This window comes from Vulpes vulpes, chromosome 10 (assembly GCF_048418805.1).
Source record: "Vulpes vulpes isolate BD-2025 chromosome 10, VulVul3, whole genome shotgun sequence".
Lineage (NCBI taxonomy): Eukaryota > Metazoa > Chordata > Mammalia > Carnivora > Canidae > Vulpes > Vulpes vulpes.
In genome coordinates, this window is record NC_132789.1 from 95842886 (window position 1) to 95859442 (window position 16557).

A 16557-nucleotide genomic window follows, 5' to 3' on the forward strand; every position below is an offset into this window, starting at 1 on the left:
GAAAAATCATCAGACTTTTTCTCCTCTGTGCTCTGTCCTATGGACTGAGGCTGTAGCTTTTTTATACTCTACTGCTTTGACTATTGCCTCTCAAATAAAAGAGCTCCCCAAGATTTTTCAAACATTCCTACCCGTCTGGGTGGCTGCATAGCTGTGCCCATGGCTTTTCATATTCTCCTACATGCAGAGGCAGTATTTCACTTGCTTCGAGCTGTGCATTACAGCGTGGTTTTTAAAAAGCGATGGCACGTAATCAGAAAATGCAGGCTCTGAGGTCAGCCAGCTTTGGGTTCTGCTCCTGCTAATGCCACTTAGCAGTTCTATAATCTCTGGCAAATCACTTAACCTTTCCTCAACTAGAAATTGGAGGTAGTAACATTTATGTCTCATGGCTATCGTGAAGAGTATACACACGCACACACACACACGTACCTAAACACACACACATACACTCACATAAAGTTAGAAGACAACACATAATGTGTACTCAAAAATACACAATTTTAAAGTCAAAAATAATGACGTTTTAAACCTGTAATGTGCTTCTTATGCAAATAATTCACTGCCGATTTCCACACCAGCTTGCATATGCACTACTGTGTGTTCACCATAGATTACTGTCTTTGATAAAGCAGTGTGCTTTGTTAGATCAGTGGCAGATCAGTGACACTAACTTCTAAAGGTTCTCAGATGCTCTCGAACTATTTTTTTTTAATAACCTTTTTGGGAACATCTCCATGTTAAAAGTTTAGTTATGCCAGATATTGGCCGAGCTAGAGAGGTAGCTCTGAGGATGAAGCCTAGCTTGAGGGTCACTAGAGCCTCCGGCCCCCTTCTGCAGCCACCTGAGCATTGCTAAATACAACTTGCACAATACACTGGGTTATCTGCTCTTGTGTAATGTATTCACATTCCGTTGGTTAAGCTGATATTCGCTGCCTTAGAGGGGGAGAAAAGGCAAAACATTTATCTGCTTTAATTGATCCATATACCTAGATATTGTTGAGAGCGAGTATTAAGCCTTACACTTTTGCACAGTCCAGCTGGAGGGATTAACAAAACTACCTAACGGCTGAAGCCATCTCTCCTATAAGCCTAATGAGAAAACTAATACTGCTTTTCTATTTAGAAAGCAACAGAGCTCTCAGCCATTCTCCATCTGTTATTTGTTAGATCATGGAAAATGACTTTTTCCCGGGTGGTAAGGGGGCAGCATATTTCATCTTACCTCACTACGCTCTTCCTAAAGATCTGCAATGCAAGCGGTGTAGTAATTTTAAGGATGCAGTGACAGCAGGGTTTGGTCAGGTACTTTAATAATATTTTTTAGTGGTTTTTATTCTCTCACACATGTTCATAAAGAGAAGGAGATGGAAAAACCTGGAGAAATTGTTCATCATTTTCTGTCTCACATTTTCTATTTTAATAGTTTGCTCAGATTAAGTCATGTGCTAGACAAGGAGATGAACTTCTACCTTTCTCTTGAATGCTGGCATAACACTAGCTTGATCTTGATTTGATCCTGATCTTGATTTGATCATGATTATACAACTTAAGCTGGATGTGCTGTTTTAATGAGTGTACCCTAGAGAAGCAAATGGTCTTGGCTAGAAGTTCTCAAAAACAACAACAAAAAAAAACCCAACTATGTCATCTATATTGGACCATGCTCATGTACAGGAGAGAGATGATTCTTCCCTTACCATCAATATTTCAAATACACATTTTCTTCATTTTATTCCATTTTTTTTGGTCAATGTAACAGCTTATTTAAAATATATTTCCTGGGATCCCTGGGTGGCTCAGTGGTTTAGCACCTGCCTTGGGCCCAGGGCGTGATCCTGGAGACTCGGGATCAAGTCCCACTTGAGGCTCCCTGCATGGAGCCTGCTTCTCCCTCTGCCTGTGTCTCTGCCTCTCTGTCTCTCATGAATAAATAAAAATCTTAAAAAAAATAAGATAAAATATATTTCCTAGTAACTTCTTCTCTCCTTTAGGTTTCCTGATGGGATCTGTGTACAGTCTGAGGTATTTCAAACGAGGGAGATACTTTTCTATGACCTTTCAACCAGCATGGAGAAATTGCTTTAGATATCTAGAGTTTTGATAACCTTAAAGTAATGAGTGTTTGACTGCCTGCAAGAAAGCATGACAGGAAATAAGCAGATTTCCTCCCCAAGGGCACAGTAACATATCAAACACTCTTTGACACAGGGGATCCAAACTTGTAGGGCTTTCATCGTTGACAACATTTCTTTTATGTATGTCTGGCACTGGTTCCAAGAACTTCCCAGTCTAGGCCCTTCAAAATACATGTGCTATTTCTGAACTAGTGATCATGTACAGCCAGACTCACTGAATATATTGTTATCTAAGTATCTTATGATGAATATTTAGTCAAGGAGCTCACTCATAATTTCATTTGTTATCTACTGTAAAATATTGAATATGTTTCCCAAATTTACCAGTGTTTTGGTGAGTTTTCTAAGGCCACAAAAATTAGAGATTCTTACTTTCTTTAGTAATCAAAAATCAAGTTACATGAATCTTGGGCTCCACAGAGATTAGAGTCAATGTGACATAACAGGAGTATTAGCAGAATGTATGTCATCCAAGGAACCCAGATACACAGCATCCCAGAGGGGATATATATTTAATTTCAAAGTAATAGAACTGTCAAGGTTGCATGAGGAATTATAATAACTCAGGGATGATTCAATGTTTTGATACTACATTCTTTTTTCTTCCAAAACATAAGAACAAAAACAAAAACAAAAACAAAACTGTCCCTCCCAAAGTAAACTATTCTCATTATTATTCTCCTTCATTTGTTTAATCAGGTATCTATTTAACAAGTCATTTTTGAGTATCTACTATGTGTCAAACTCTTTCCTAAACTCTGAAAACAGCCAACAAGATAGACAAAAGTCCCTCCCATGTGGGACTTATATGCTAGCAGAGAGGGAACAAATAAATATATAAGTAAACTACATAGTATGTCAGACAATAAGTTATCTGAGGATAAATAAAAATGGAAAGAATAAAAAGGAAAATACTGGAGGTGGGCGTAGAGAATTACCTTTCTGCTGTGGAGACATATGGATGGGTATTAGTTTTCTGGGCATATATATTATGACTTGGAAATCAAAGATTATTATAATCACTCTCATAAAAGAGGTTAAATACATAGAATTAATTTTTATATATGGACTTAATAATCTCAAGTCAAGTCATAGTGATGAAACGACTGGTGTGAGGGTATAGGAGGACAATGGAATAGAATCTTCCAGTTCTGTGTCTTTTTCTTTACTCTCCTTGGTAGAGACGGACAAATAGCAACTGTAAACTCATGGAAGGACACACTACTCTTATGTTCAAAAGCTCAACTGAGGGCTGAGCTTTACCTCATCCTTTGCAAGCTTTTCGCCTCAAACTAATCATGACTATTTCACAATCACAATGATCTCAGTTATCGGAGCTCAGTGCTCCTCTATTTTAAAGAAAATGCATCGCATTTGTGAAGTTGAAGAGAAAATATTTTCACTCTTTACTTGGCAAATTGTGCAGATTGCATCAAAGCCTAAGGGGTCAGGAAATAAATATACTTTATAAGAAATATGTATCTTTAGGCATTATCTTTAAATCTCTCCCACGTGCTCTATATGGATGGGTTGGCTTCTCTACTACTTAGTTCTCTGAACATTTCCTTGTACACTTCCTTTCTGCTTCTCTCCTTCTCTCCCTTCCTCCTCCTTTTTGTCTTTCCCTTTTTAACAACCAACATATGACAAGAATTGTGCTAGATGTTGGAGATATAGTAAATAAGAATGACATAGTCTTTGTCCTCAGGGAGTTAATTTTCTAGAGAAGATGAGTGGGAACAGGTAATCAAATAATTAAATAAACAAGATAATTACAGATTGTTAACAGTGCTCTAAAAAGTAAAAAAGGTGAAAGGGCAGAGGATAAATAATTAACATTACAAATTATAGTAGTTTACTCATATATACCCGATGCTATCCTGCAATAGGTGTATTAGAAGGAGGGAATCACATAAAAATTAATTACATCTTTAAGTTCTCTTTTAGGTTTTGTAACATTTAAAAAGTCAATAGGGCCAACATTAATTCTTTTGAAAGACCTGCTGAAGAGATTACATTATTCAACTACCGGTGGGAAGAAAAATATTTTATTTTTAAGGGATTATATATGGTTCACAGGGATTGTGTAAATGTGAATGCCTAATTATTAACTGCACTTTAACATTCCAAGGGAAAGATGCTATAAATGATATGCTTATTTTTAAAAAAAAACAAAACTTCAATTTTCCAATTGTCTTGTGCATATTATTATGAACAACATTAAAAAAAAGAATATTTGAAACTAGTTACTAATGTTTCTAGGTAGAATTGAAAGTACTGTTTCTTAATTGTAGCCCCAAGGGGCTCCTAAACCAACATTCACAGGCCTTACCTTTCTCTGTTAAGTGCTAATCGTTGCTGGAAACCTTCAACGCTGGAAAGGAAACTGCCAGTATTATGAAGATCTGCCTACTGGCATTGCCACTGCCATTCTAAGTAGAACACCTGGTTTCTGCTGTCTTATTTTGTCTAGCGGAAAGTTTATGGGGTTTTTAAATGTTAAATAGGATTAATTACCATGGCATTCCCTGGAAGTTCTCACTTATCTCCCTTCTCTATCCAGACAAGTGCTTATTTATTTGTTTTTAGTTTGTCTTCACTGAAATAGCTTTTTATCTATTAGACAAAACAATTCTTACCAATCTTTTAGTAAATAAATATGTTGACTAGGCACCAGAACCTTTTAAGAAATCTTTAAATTTGTAATAGGTTTTATCAACTCAAAGTAAGATTAACTGTCCATTCCCTATGTAACAGTTCTAAACATTTTTAAAGAAAATTGTATGCACAAAGGTTGCGAAAACATCATTGCCATGCCCATCCTGATAGCTTAAAAATATCCAGTCTTATTTATTCTTGCTTTTTATTTAATTTCATAAATGTATTCACATATGGTAGTCATTGAGCAAATAGCTTTTTAAGTCAAATATGTATAACATAATAATCTAAATCCTGTGAACAAGTAGCTCTTTTTATTATTTTAATAAAGAGTTGGCATGTGTGCACATTAGGGAAATATTTCATTCTAATATGCATGCCTAATGTGAATCAGCTTATTAAGATGACAGACTCTAAATGAAGAAAGAGCTAAATCAATATACTCAATACAGCTGCTTATTTAAACTCAGAATCACAAGGGAATGATTTTGCTTACTTAAATTCTACGGGTGGTTATTTTATGAAATAGGGAGAGGCCGAAGGAGTAGATTTTCCAAGCTGTTAGCACTATTTCACTTTAAGAACCCTGTGTTTACTGCTGTTAAGTTTACCAAGGAAGCCATTAGGCTGAGTTGGCTCTAATGCCCTGGCGCCTATGTAAACAAGCCCAGATCTAAGCTGTAAATGCTTCAACTTTTCAAGACTGACAACCCATCACAAATAGCCAAGTAGGTTTTAAGCTACAGCCAATCAGTGAGTTCCTTACTTTGCCTTCTCCTTTCCTCCATGAGTTCTCCAACTAGCTCCCCCTCAGCGAAGTGCTTCTTCACCATGTCTGGTTTGGCACTGCCCAACTCAATTTTTGCTCAAGAAAATTCTTAAAATTTTAATACGATGCAGCTTATCTTTTAACACAGCTAACAAACCCAAGGATGCCATTCCACCGGGTGAAGGCTGTAGCCTCATCTTACCCCAAAGATCCAACCTATCAGACCGCAGTGCAAGACACAGTTGTCCATTTCCCTCTAAGGGACAATCTGGACAAATTTCTTTGTGTTTCAGATCCTGGGCTGTTCTAAGTCAAACACCTGGTTTCTGCTGGACTTACTTTGCCTACTAGACCGCTTATGGGGTTTTAAAATGTTAAATAGGATTAATTACCATGGCATTCTCTGGAAGTTCTCACTTATCTCCCTTCTCTATCCAGACAAGTGCTTATTTATTTGTATTTAGTCTTTTCTCAGTAAAATAGCTTCGAATACCAAACAAGTGAGTTTTCACACCTTATCAGAATGGTCCTCAAGAAAAGGCAGGATGTTTGGTTTGCCTTTAGTACATGGAATTAGTTACCAGCAGAGACTACTCAGTTCTATACCCTCCTTATGAATGGGATCCAGGCACTAGAGCAGGGATTCAAGAAAAGATATAGACCACTAACTAGAACAAAATAAATGCCAATTTACCTGTTTTCAATAAAGAGAAGAGAGACATTTAAAGACAAAATGCATAAAATACATTAAATGTGATTGAAATATTACCTTTGTCATATAGTAATTAAGACACTTATATGGGAAAGGAGACAAGGGTAATCTGTACCTATAAAAAAAAAAAAAACAAATTTGATAGACACTCCACTTTACCTACCATCCATCTCCATATCATTTGGGCAATAGAAAGCCTCACCCAAAAGGTGAAAGTGGGCCATATACTAGAGTAAAGAGTTGTGGGACATAATTAGGTTCTGAGGATAAAAAAAAAAAAAAAATAGGGCACAAGACAGATGCTAGGAATTTCTTCTAGTTTCAAAGACTGATGATATATTTCTCCCTAAGGGAAGAGTATGATGGATATTGGTTTTTGACGTTGGTGTTATATCTTATAACTTGTTATTAGTTTTTTAACTAAGATAGATTTTGGCAACCATGGAATGTGATGTATTTGGTCATATAAATTTAGTAGTAGAATCTGAAATAGGACATATTTTTTGCATGATAAAGAATTTAGAGCCCCAGGTTGAGAGATAGATTTGGGCACTGCATCTGTGGTGCAGGGAATGCCAGGCACACCATGGACACAGCACAAGGAAAGGAAAAGGGTACAAAATGCTTTATCTAAACTGGATTTCAATTTGGGATTTAAGTAATTTGTGATATAAACACCTTATATCTTCCTTGCAAGGCTACAATGTTTTTTGCAAGAATCTATCTATCTATCTATCTATCTATCTATCTATGCAATTTTTTGTGCTCAAAAAGAAGTGCAAAGAGGACACAGATTTCTGAATTACAGCAATAAAATAATAGTATCACTACTATTATCACTAATATTACTATTGATCAGTTACTATAACATAGTACTCAGGATTTAACAATTCATGCTGACTATATGAGATATATATATATAAGTACTTCAAATGAGATGAGCAGTATAAAAACATACCATCATTTCTTTTCTTCTGATTTCTTGGGATAACCAAAACTACTTATTTTCTTTTGCAAGAACTACCTTTTTTCTTTTTTGAATTTTTTAAAATATTTATTTATTTGAGAGACAGAGTCTGTGGGGAAGTGGGGGAGAGGGGCAGAGGGAGCTAATCTTCAAACAAACTCGCTGCTGGGCAGGGAACCCTACTGGGGTTCAATATCCTGACCCTGAGATCATGACCTGAACCAAAACTAACTGTTGGAGGCTTAACCAACTGAGCCACCCAGTCACCCTTTTTAATTTTTTAAAGACTTTATTTATTTATTTTATAGAGGGATAGAGGAGTGTATATGCACATGGGGGGAGGGACAGAGGGAAAGGAAGAGAGAGAATCTCAAGCAGAATCCTTGCTGAGCCGGGAACCAAACAGGGGGCTCTATCCTCTGACTCTGAGATCATGACCTGAGTCAAAATCAACAGTTGGATGCTCTACTGACTGAGCTACCCAGGTGCCCCAAGCCATTTTCTTCATTGTAAAAGTTGATATTAAAATATTTTTCATGTTTAATAATGTGCTTATAGATTTCTGGGTCATAATGGCTATGACCTAACAGTGAACTGATGGTATTTAAGTTGTTATCACCTAATATCCAAGTGCAAGCATTAAAAAAATGCAGAGGATGAGCATAATGGAAATATTGTTCAATCACTCATTGACTAACTTCAGGATGTGTGCCCTCTTTATTTCCATGATCATCCATGGCAATCACATGAAAGTTATCTTCATGTACTTTCTGTATTTTCACTGTATTTTCTATATGCTAGTCATGTTTCTTAGAAGGGTACATATTATAAATGATATGAATATTATAAATATTATTATACCTGTTATTGCCAATATATGGAAAGGAAAATAAAGTCACAGAGTTTAAGTAACTCACCAAAGGTTCACAGGTTGTAAGTAGTAAAGATGTGATTTGAATTCAGGCTCTATAATCAAAGTTCTTATCCACTACACTTTGATCATAAAAAAAGATTATTTTGAAAAAAAATACCCAGGACTTCATCAATTTAGAGCCAGTGACTCCTTTTCCCTTTGAGACATTGTCCTTTTTCTTTTGAAATGCATATGTCATCCTCTTTGTTGATTTCTTTTCTTCTGTTATTACCTGTTTTAACTCTTCCAGACCCTCCATTGCCAATGGCAAATCTACCAGTGTGCTACCATCAATTTTATCAATTTTATAAAATACAATTCTCTTGAAAGTCTAAAATCTCACCTTGCTATAAATTTATATTTTATAATTGGGTATTCTAATATACAAAAATGAGCATCAGACTGAAAGAGTAAATGTGCAGTTACAGATGCTTATGTTAAGCTAGAGAAGTGAAGAAATGGATTGATTAAGATTTATTTCTATAACTGGTGAGTTCATTTTAGCAAATATTTTCTTGCTGTGACACATTGTTAGCTGTGATACTAAAGATCTTATTCCTTTTATCTATTACATTTTTTATGAATTTTTGCCCTCAACTAGAAAGACCTCTAGGTTCTAATTTACTTGAAAATCTGCAAGAAAAATTCTAGAATATATATTCATTATGTAGAATAAAAATAGAATGTGTGCAGCCAGCTTTCATGCTGCAATTATAAAAACCTCAAAGCCAAATTATATTCTTTAATTTTTACTTGTCACTGGCAGTATCTTAGAGTTACATATTACATTTTTGCTAATAATGGCTTGTAAATTATTAAGAGACACCATTAAGATCCTTTCCTTTTTTACCCTTTTCAGTTAAATTATTTTAAAATTCCATATTAAATTATGATATTATATGTTTCAAAATTTATTAATAAAACCATATGCATTATTGGTTATAATAGCTGGCAAAAAGATCTTAAAAAGAGTACCTTAACCTAAAAAATACACAAGTCAAAAACAACATTTGTTCTAGACATATCTAGATATTTATTATATCTTTTCAAGAGGGCTTCTTATAACCCTCTGTTATTGTTGTTGTTGTTTTCCTCCTTTTTTTTTTTTTTTCATAGTTGATTACTGACAGATGAGATACATTTTCACGACACACCACTGAAGGTGTGAATGACTTATCTGGTATGGGATGTACTCAGAAGGAAGTCAGTAAACCTCCCAGAACTTTCCTTGCATGTACTTCATGTATAGCCAAGATGTAAATGGGTTTCTGAAGTTTCTGAAAATAAGGTTTCTGAAGATAACTTTCAGATAAATTGGAAGGGCACTTTTCAGACTTAAAGCAAGTCCAAATCAAGGGAAACAGAGAAAACAAAACTGTATTTTGCAGCCGATGAACCTCATTGTGGGTTGAGTTGTATCTTCTCAAAAGATATTTTGAAGTCCTAATCCCAAGTGCCTCAGCATGTAACATTTTTTGAAACTAGGGCTGTTGAAGATGTAATTAGGTAACTTAAAATGAGGCCATACTGGAGTAGGGCGGCTCCTTAATTCAATAGGACCGATGTCCTTTTAAGAAAACACGAGGCTTTGTGAAGATAGACACACAGAGAGGATGCTCTGCGACTATAGAGGCAGAATGACGTTATCTGCAAGCCAGGGAATGCCAGGCAATGCCCAGCACTGCCGTAAACTTAAAGAGACAAGCAAAGGTCCTCCTCCAGGTACTTCAGAGAGAGAATGGCTTAACCAGCTTCTTGATTTTAGACACTGAGCCTCCAGAACACAGAGAGGGGTTGATTTAGGAACCACTTTGCATTACTTTGTTATGGCTGCCCTGGGAAACGAACACAAACTTCAAGTGGCAGAAACTTGAAACAGGTAGAGTTCTGTGTCACTGCCATTTTCTAGTGAGGAACAATTTCTATTTGGATTTAGATGTAGCTACTATGATAACAACTGGATTGGGTAAGATCGATGTTTTGTACCCAACCAGTGGTTACACCAGTATGGAGATGTGATATATGTGATATATATTATATAAAATAAAAATAAAAGTGAAAACACATTGTATTCCAATATGTCAGGCCCACGTAGATCAAGGTGACAAGCCTTAATTTTAGATTCATTTTAATTAACTAGTCATTTCTCATTGTCACTATAAATATAAAATTCTAGAGTTTCTTTCTTGAAAAATAAATGATGAGGTAAGTGATAACAGATATTTTAATTAAAGGTTTTATAATTTTACCTAAAATTCCAGAATTTGATTCTTTAAAATCTAATGCCTGGATTTAGTAACTAGTCGATGAATGCAGGCTGAATTAAAGAAGATAATGAAAATGATATATATTTTAATTAACTGGAATGGGAAGAACTATAATCAACTTTGTTACAAAGTCACTTTGACATAACGTCTCTAAGCTAAGTTACACTATTCCAAAGCTAAGAAATTCTTGTATAATAAAATCAATATCCCACAGTGTCAGATTTTAAAGAGAAATCATAAAATTAACCATAAGAGATGAATGGCATGATGTTACAGAGATACACTAATGGATTTTTTTAAAACTATATTAACTGCTAATCACTGGAGGAAAATCCACCTGAATATACACACTACAGGGATTATCAAGAAGTAAGCAAAATTCCTCCGTGCTATCACCATTTTCCTAGATTGGTCTAGATTGGCTTCTTTCTCCATTACTCCCTAAAACCTGTATACATTTTTGGAGAAGTCTTATGTCTCATTTGACATTTCTACTTCTAACTACAACTAGTTTAGGTTTCTTGAGTCTGGGTATTACATTTTCCTTCAAACTAGTCTGTCTGTTTTCATGACACACACATACACATAAAAGTGTTTCTATTTTTCCAAAATGGCTTAAATAGACATTCTGTTTATTCAAATATTCTCTTTAATAACAATTTTCTCATTACATGTTTCATTTTGGTGACAATTTTCAAATAAATGAAATTTAATAATGTGGATTTAATATTAAACCTAGATTGACTATATCTTAATTGATCTTTCATTATTTAAACAGTAAAATATTTCAGTAATTTGATACCTTCTTGAATGATTTATTTATATTATGATTATAGATGTGCTCAATTGCTGGCGAATAGTTCCCTTGAATATTGGATACATAAATTTTTATTGACTGATAGAAAATTAAACATTACAAAAGCTCCAGAATACATCTGAAGATACACATTTTGTAAGATAAAGAACTGATTCCTTTAGGTATTTAAGCTAGAGAAACCTATCAAAAATAGTTACCTCTTTTTAAACTACACAACATCATATAAATGTTACTTGAAATTAATACTGCTGATAGAGTAGTGTTAGAAGAAAAACAATACCAAAACCTAAAACCAAACAAAAAAACAATCCTAAAGTGACATCACTTAGGCCACATGCCCAAACCGGGGTTTAATACATAATCTACTTGTAGTTCAACCTCCCCCAGAAATATAGTCTTAGTAGGTCAGTCAAGAATTTTTCAGTCAGCACCACTAAGTCTGCCACACGGGCCCTTTCCAACCCCCAAAAGAAGATGAGGTAATCTACATGATAATGGCCCTTTTCTTACCCTCAAAGGAAAAGCAGCCTTGTCTGGAACAATCTTTCTCTTTTTGCTAATAATTGTTTTGCCACACTCTCCTCTACAAAAACTTTCCATTTCGTACAATTGCTCCAGCCCCCCCCTATCTGCTTAATGGGATGCTGCCCAATTCATGTATTGTTCAATAAAGCCAATTATATCTTTAAAATCTACTCAGTTGAATCTTATTTAACACTAGTCAAATTTTACACTTAAAAATGTGTTTAGTCCTCACTCTCAAATAATATAGATTAAGTATATATTTTATTAATACCGAATAAATTCACACAGATGTAAATATATTGTACATTCTATATTTAAATAAACTTGTTAATTTAATCATCAATCATACCTGAGTCAGTTCATTAATATCTACAAGTCCGTTACTGTCAGCATCAAAATATTTAAACATTTGATCCACCAACAACTTCTTCCAAGATATGTCATCACCGTTAGGGTTGTCATTTTCTTGTGTAATATATTTTTGATTTTGTAAATCTAAAAGCATGCTTTTCATCTTGCTGTATTCAGTGGCCTTGCAGTTATCTCCTGTAACAAAAGAATTGAGTTATTTTTAAAACAATATTATTGAAAAGGAATCATTTATTGTATCAATATTAAGAAGCTGATATCTTTTATAGATAATATATTTGGTACATAATTTTTATGTTCCTACTTTGCATACTTTACACATATATAAGGTAAAAATAATGGGTTATATTCATGGTAGGATAGAAAATTTTCATTTGTATCCAATCTAGCAACAACATATTTACTGTGCATTTTCTCTATGCCAAAGTAATTTGTTCCTCAGTATACATTCCTATATAGGTAGTTCACAGGTTTTGAAGCACAGGGAGATGAAATGACCTGCTGAAGGCAAAGGGTTAGATTGTGTTGAATTTTGCACTTGAACTCATATATATCTGGTTTCAAAATAGAATAAGATATTTTTAACTGGCAGGATGCTTTTTCTTTTTGAATTTGTTTTGAAGAAATTTATATATATGTGTGTTCGCATTTTTAAAAATTCTATTCTTAATGATGCTAAATGCATATTTGTGTTCCTACAAAAGTCTTTATTTTTCTGATATTCGTTTATCTCTCCATTCCGAGCACTCGGTGTATACCATCATATATGTTTGCATTTTGTATCCTGAAGTTTCAACTTTGCAAATTTTATCTCCACAAATGAAGTATAAGCTCGTTGAACTAATGCATTACAGCTTTATCAGTATTTCCCACAGAATAACCAGGGCAACACTGGCAACATCAGAGTTAGTGAAAATAATTGCTTGGCTAAATGTCTTAAAAAATAACTGCAAATGCTCTAATATGTTCACATAATTATCTTACAAAGGATTTTTCTTATACTGTCCCCATGATAGTGTCTTTAAATAATAAATTGAAAAGTAGCATATACCACTGATAACAAATGTGATATAAAATATATTATAGAGGGATCCCTGGGTGGCGCAGCGGTTTGGCGCCTGCCTTTGGCCCAGGGCGCGATCCTGGAGACCCGGGATCGAATCCCACATCAGGCTCCCGGTGCATGGAGCCTGCTTCTCCCTCCGCCTGTGTCTCTGCCTCTCTCTCTCTCTCTGTGACTATCATAAATAAATAAAAAATTAAAAAAAAATTAAAATATATTATAGAAAATACAGCGCCTAATGTAACTTGTAAATGAAAAAGTAGTAGGTATTGCATCAGTCAAAAATTTTTAGAACATATTTTTAGGGAAAATGCCAACTTTATAATTGTTGTCAATTTTGACAATTAGACTTTAACAGAATCTATAATTTTAAAAGATTTAAAAGATCTCTGAAGATTTTTAAATATATGTTTGAGAAGCATGGAGTTGAAAAACAGTATTCATTCTCTTTCAAGACAAGACGGAAAACAATCTCTTCTAGAGAGATGAGAGACTGTCTTATTTTTCAAAGACAGCAAAATAACTACTGTTGTTCAGCAATTTTAGTGTTTAGCAATCCTGTCAAGAGCTTCTTTTTTACAACAAACGTAAACTTTGTGCTGCAGATTAAGTGAATTTTGCGTTATTCTGTTCTCGGTAAAAAATAATACTAAAAATGTTCTTAGGATAGCAAAGAAATCGCTGACAAAAAAGAGAAGTAATCAAATCTAGAGGGATAGGTAGCGATTTTAGTGTCCATGAAAGTGGCCTTCCGACATGATGTGCCTGTGATTGTGTGTGTGAACATGTGCATGCATCAGGAAGTGAGAGAATGTTCGAGAGAAGCATGTGAAAAAAGATCACAGACTATTCCAATAGCCCTACGTGGGATTTCTGTATTTGACTTTGGGTCTGTGTTTCCTTTCATCTGACTGTAACGAGTAGGGTGCAGTTTGGAGATGCTGACCTGGGGCTATAGACAATGTGAAGATGAGAATGCTGGTGAGAGGCCAGAGTAACTAGGGTTTAAATGCTGAGAACCTGTTAACTGTTAACTAATATTTGACACTTGAGTGAAGAGGATACAGTTTGAGTTGTTACACTCTAATTTTGATCTAGTTGAGGATTGTCATCAACACAATGATCTCTATTAATACTTTCATTTTTCAACTTGTAAATTTCCATGAAAGTTCAAGTGATTGCCTGCAATCCAAAGAAAATAAAAATAAAAGCATTCCAGTGAAGGCATTTATAGTCTATGAAAATGGACAAGAAGTAGTTATACACGTATGCAAAATTTTGTGGAATTTATAGATTTAATAAAATTTCTGTCACAGGTTTTTTTTTTTTTTTTAGTAATAAATAGGGACATCTGCTATTAACAATAAATCACATGTAATGCAGGTTTCCTACGTGTCAGGAGCTTTATAGGTATTAAATCCGTTCACCCTCACAACAGTCCCAAAAGAAAGACAATACAGTGTCATCATTTTATAGATGAGAAATTGAGGCATAGGGAAATTAAGCAACTTGTTCAAAGCTACAGGGTGAAAAGGGAGCACAATGATTTTTACGTACAAGCAATATCCCTTTTGTCCTTTCTTCACTACTTCTCTAATCTTCAGAACTGACTTTTAAAATCAACATATATATGGGATTCAGTAAATTTGTCCATGGATTATTTGAAAAGGGCAAAATAAACATAATAATAAACTCTAGGCAAATAGAGGGGAAAAAAACTTATAATGGAAAAAGAAAAGGACTGCCTGAGAAGTTGCAGAAAATAAGAAAGTACTACTAAAGGGAAAAAAAAACTTTCAAAGAAGAGAGCATGAGGAAATGTGAAATGTTGCAGAATAAAAGTAAGATAAACAATGAAACATGTTTGTTGAAGTCCTTGAACTGTAGGTAATTGGACACCTTAAAGAAAAATTTTAGTAAATAAATGGAGTAACATCTTTAAATCTAGAATCTCCTTTTATTTAAGATTTATTTATTTGAGATATATATAGAGAGAGAATCCCAAGCACACTCCCTACTGAGCGTGGAACCAAGTGTGCGGCTGGATCCCATGACCCTGAGATCATGACTTGAGCCAAAATCAAGAGTCGGATGCTTAACTGACAGAGCCACCCAGGTGCCCCTAGAATCTCCTTTTTTATTATATACCTCCTTCCCATTGGAATCGATATTTTCTCTATTTTGTTTTATGTTATTTTAATTACAATATAGTTAGCATAGATTATTATATTACTTTCAAGTGTACAATATAGTGATTCAACACTTCCACAAATGACCTAGTGCTCATAGGACAAGTGCACTCCTTAATCTCCATCACCTATTCCCCCATCTTCCCACCCACCTCCCCTCTGGAAACCATAGGTTTGTTCTCTATAGCTAAGAGTTTGTTTCTTAGTTTCCCTTTTTCACGCTTTCTAATGTTCACTTGTTTTGTTTCTTAAATCACACATATGAATGAAATCATATGGTGTTTGCCTTTCTCTGACTTATTTCTCTTAGCCTCATATTCCCTAGCTATATCCATGTCTTTGAAAATGGCAAGATTTCATTCTTTTTTATGGCTGAATAATAGTCAATTGTATATATATATATATATATATATATATATATATATATATATATACACACCACCTCTTCTTTATCCATTCATCTATTGATGGACATTTGGGCTCCTTCTGTAATTTGGCTACTATAAATGATAGTACTATAAACATATAAACATAGAGGTGCATGTTTCTTTTTGAATTATTGTTTCTGTACTTTTTTGGGTAAGTACCCAGTAGTATGATAGTATGATAACTGGATCAGAGGGTAGCTCTATTTTAACTTTTTGAGGAACCTCCAAACTATTTTTCATGAGTGGCTGCCTCAGTTTGCATTCCCACCAGTGCATAAAGATTCCCTTTTCTCCATATCCTCCCAACACTCGTTTCCTGCATTTTCATTTTAGGCATTCTGACAGGGATGAGGTGATATCTCGGTGTTGTTTTGATTTGTGTTTCCCTGATGAGGAGTGACGCTAAACATCTTTTCATGTGTTCATTGGCCATTTGTATGTCTTCTTTGGAGAAATGTCTATTCACGTCTTCTGTCCACTTTTAATTGGATTGTTTCTTGGGTGTCGACTTGTGTAAATTCTTTATACATTTTGAATACTAACCTTAATCAAACATGTCATTTGCAAATATCTTCTAAATGGAGTAGACTTCTTTTTCACAGTGGGTTAAGGAGCAAAAACAGCATTTAGAAATATTAAATATTTACTGACTTTTCAGTGAAATAAAAAGAACTGCCATTATTAATGAAGAAGAATAGATATTCAGAAATAAACATCAATTAACAGATATTTGGAAATC

The 16557-nt window shown here is 34.5% G+C and overlaps 1 protein-coding gene across 2 annotated transcripts in view; it reads right to left on the reverse strand.

The window, feature by feature from the left end:
* Window positions 1-16557, reverse strand: part of FSTL5 (follistatin like 5) — a 685094-nt gene that overhangs the window by 309129 nt on the left and 359408 nt on the right. For both annotated transcript variants that reach the window (XM_026008082.2, XM_026008081.2), the window contains exon 5: window positions 12119-12315. In XM_026008082.2, coding sequence (XP_025863867.1) covers window positions 12119-12315 — 197 coding nt within the window. The remainder of the gene's footprint in view (window positions 1-12118; window positions 12316-16557) is intronic.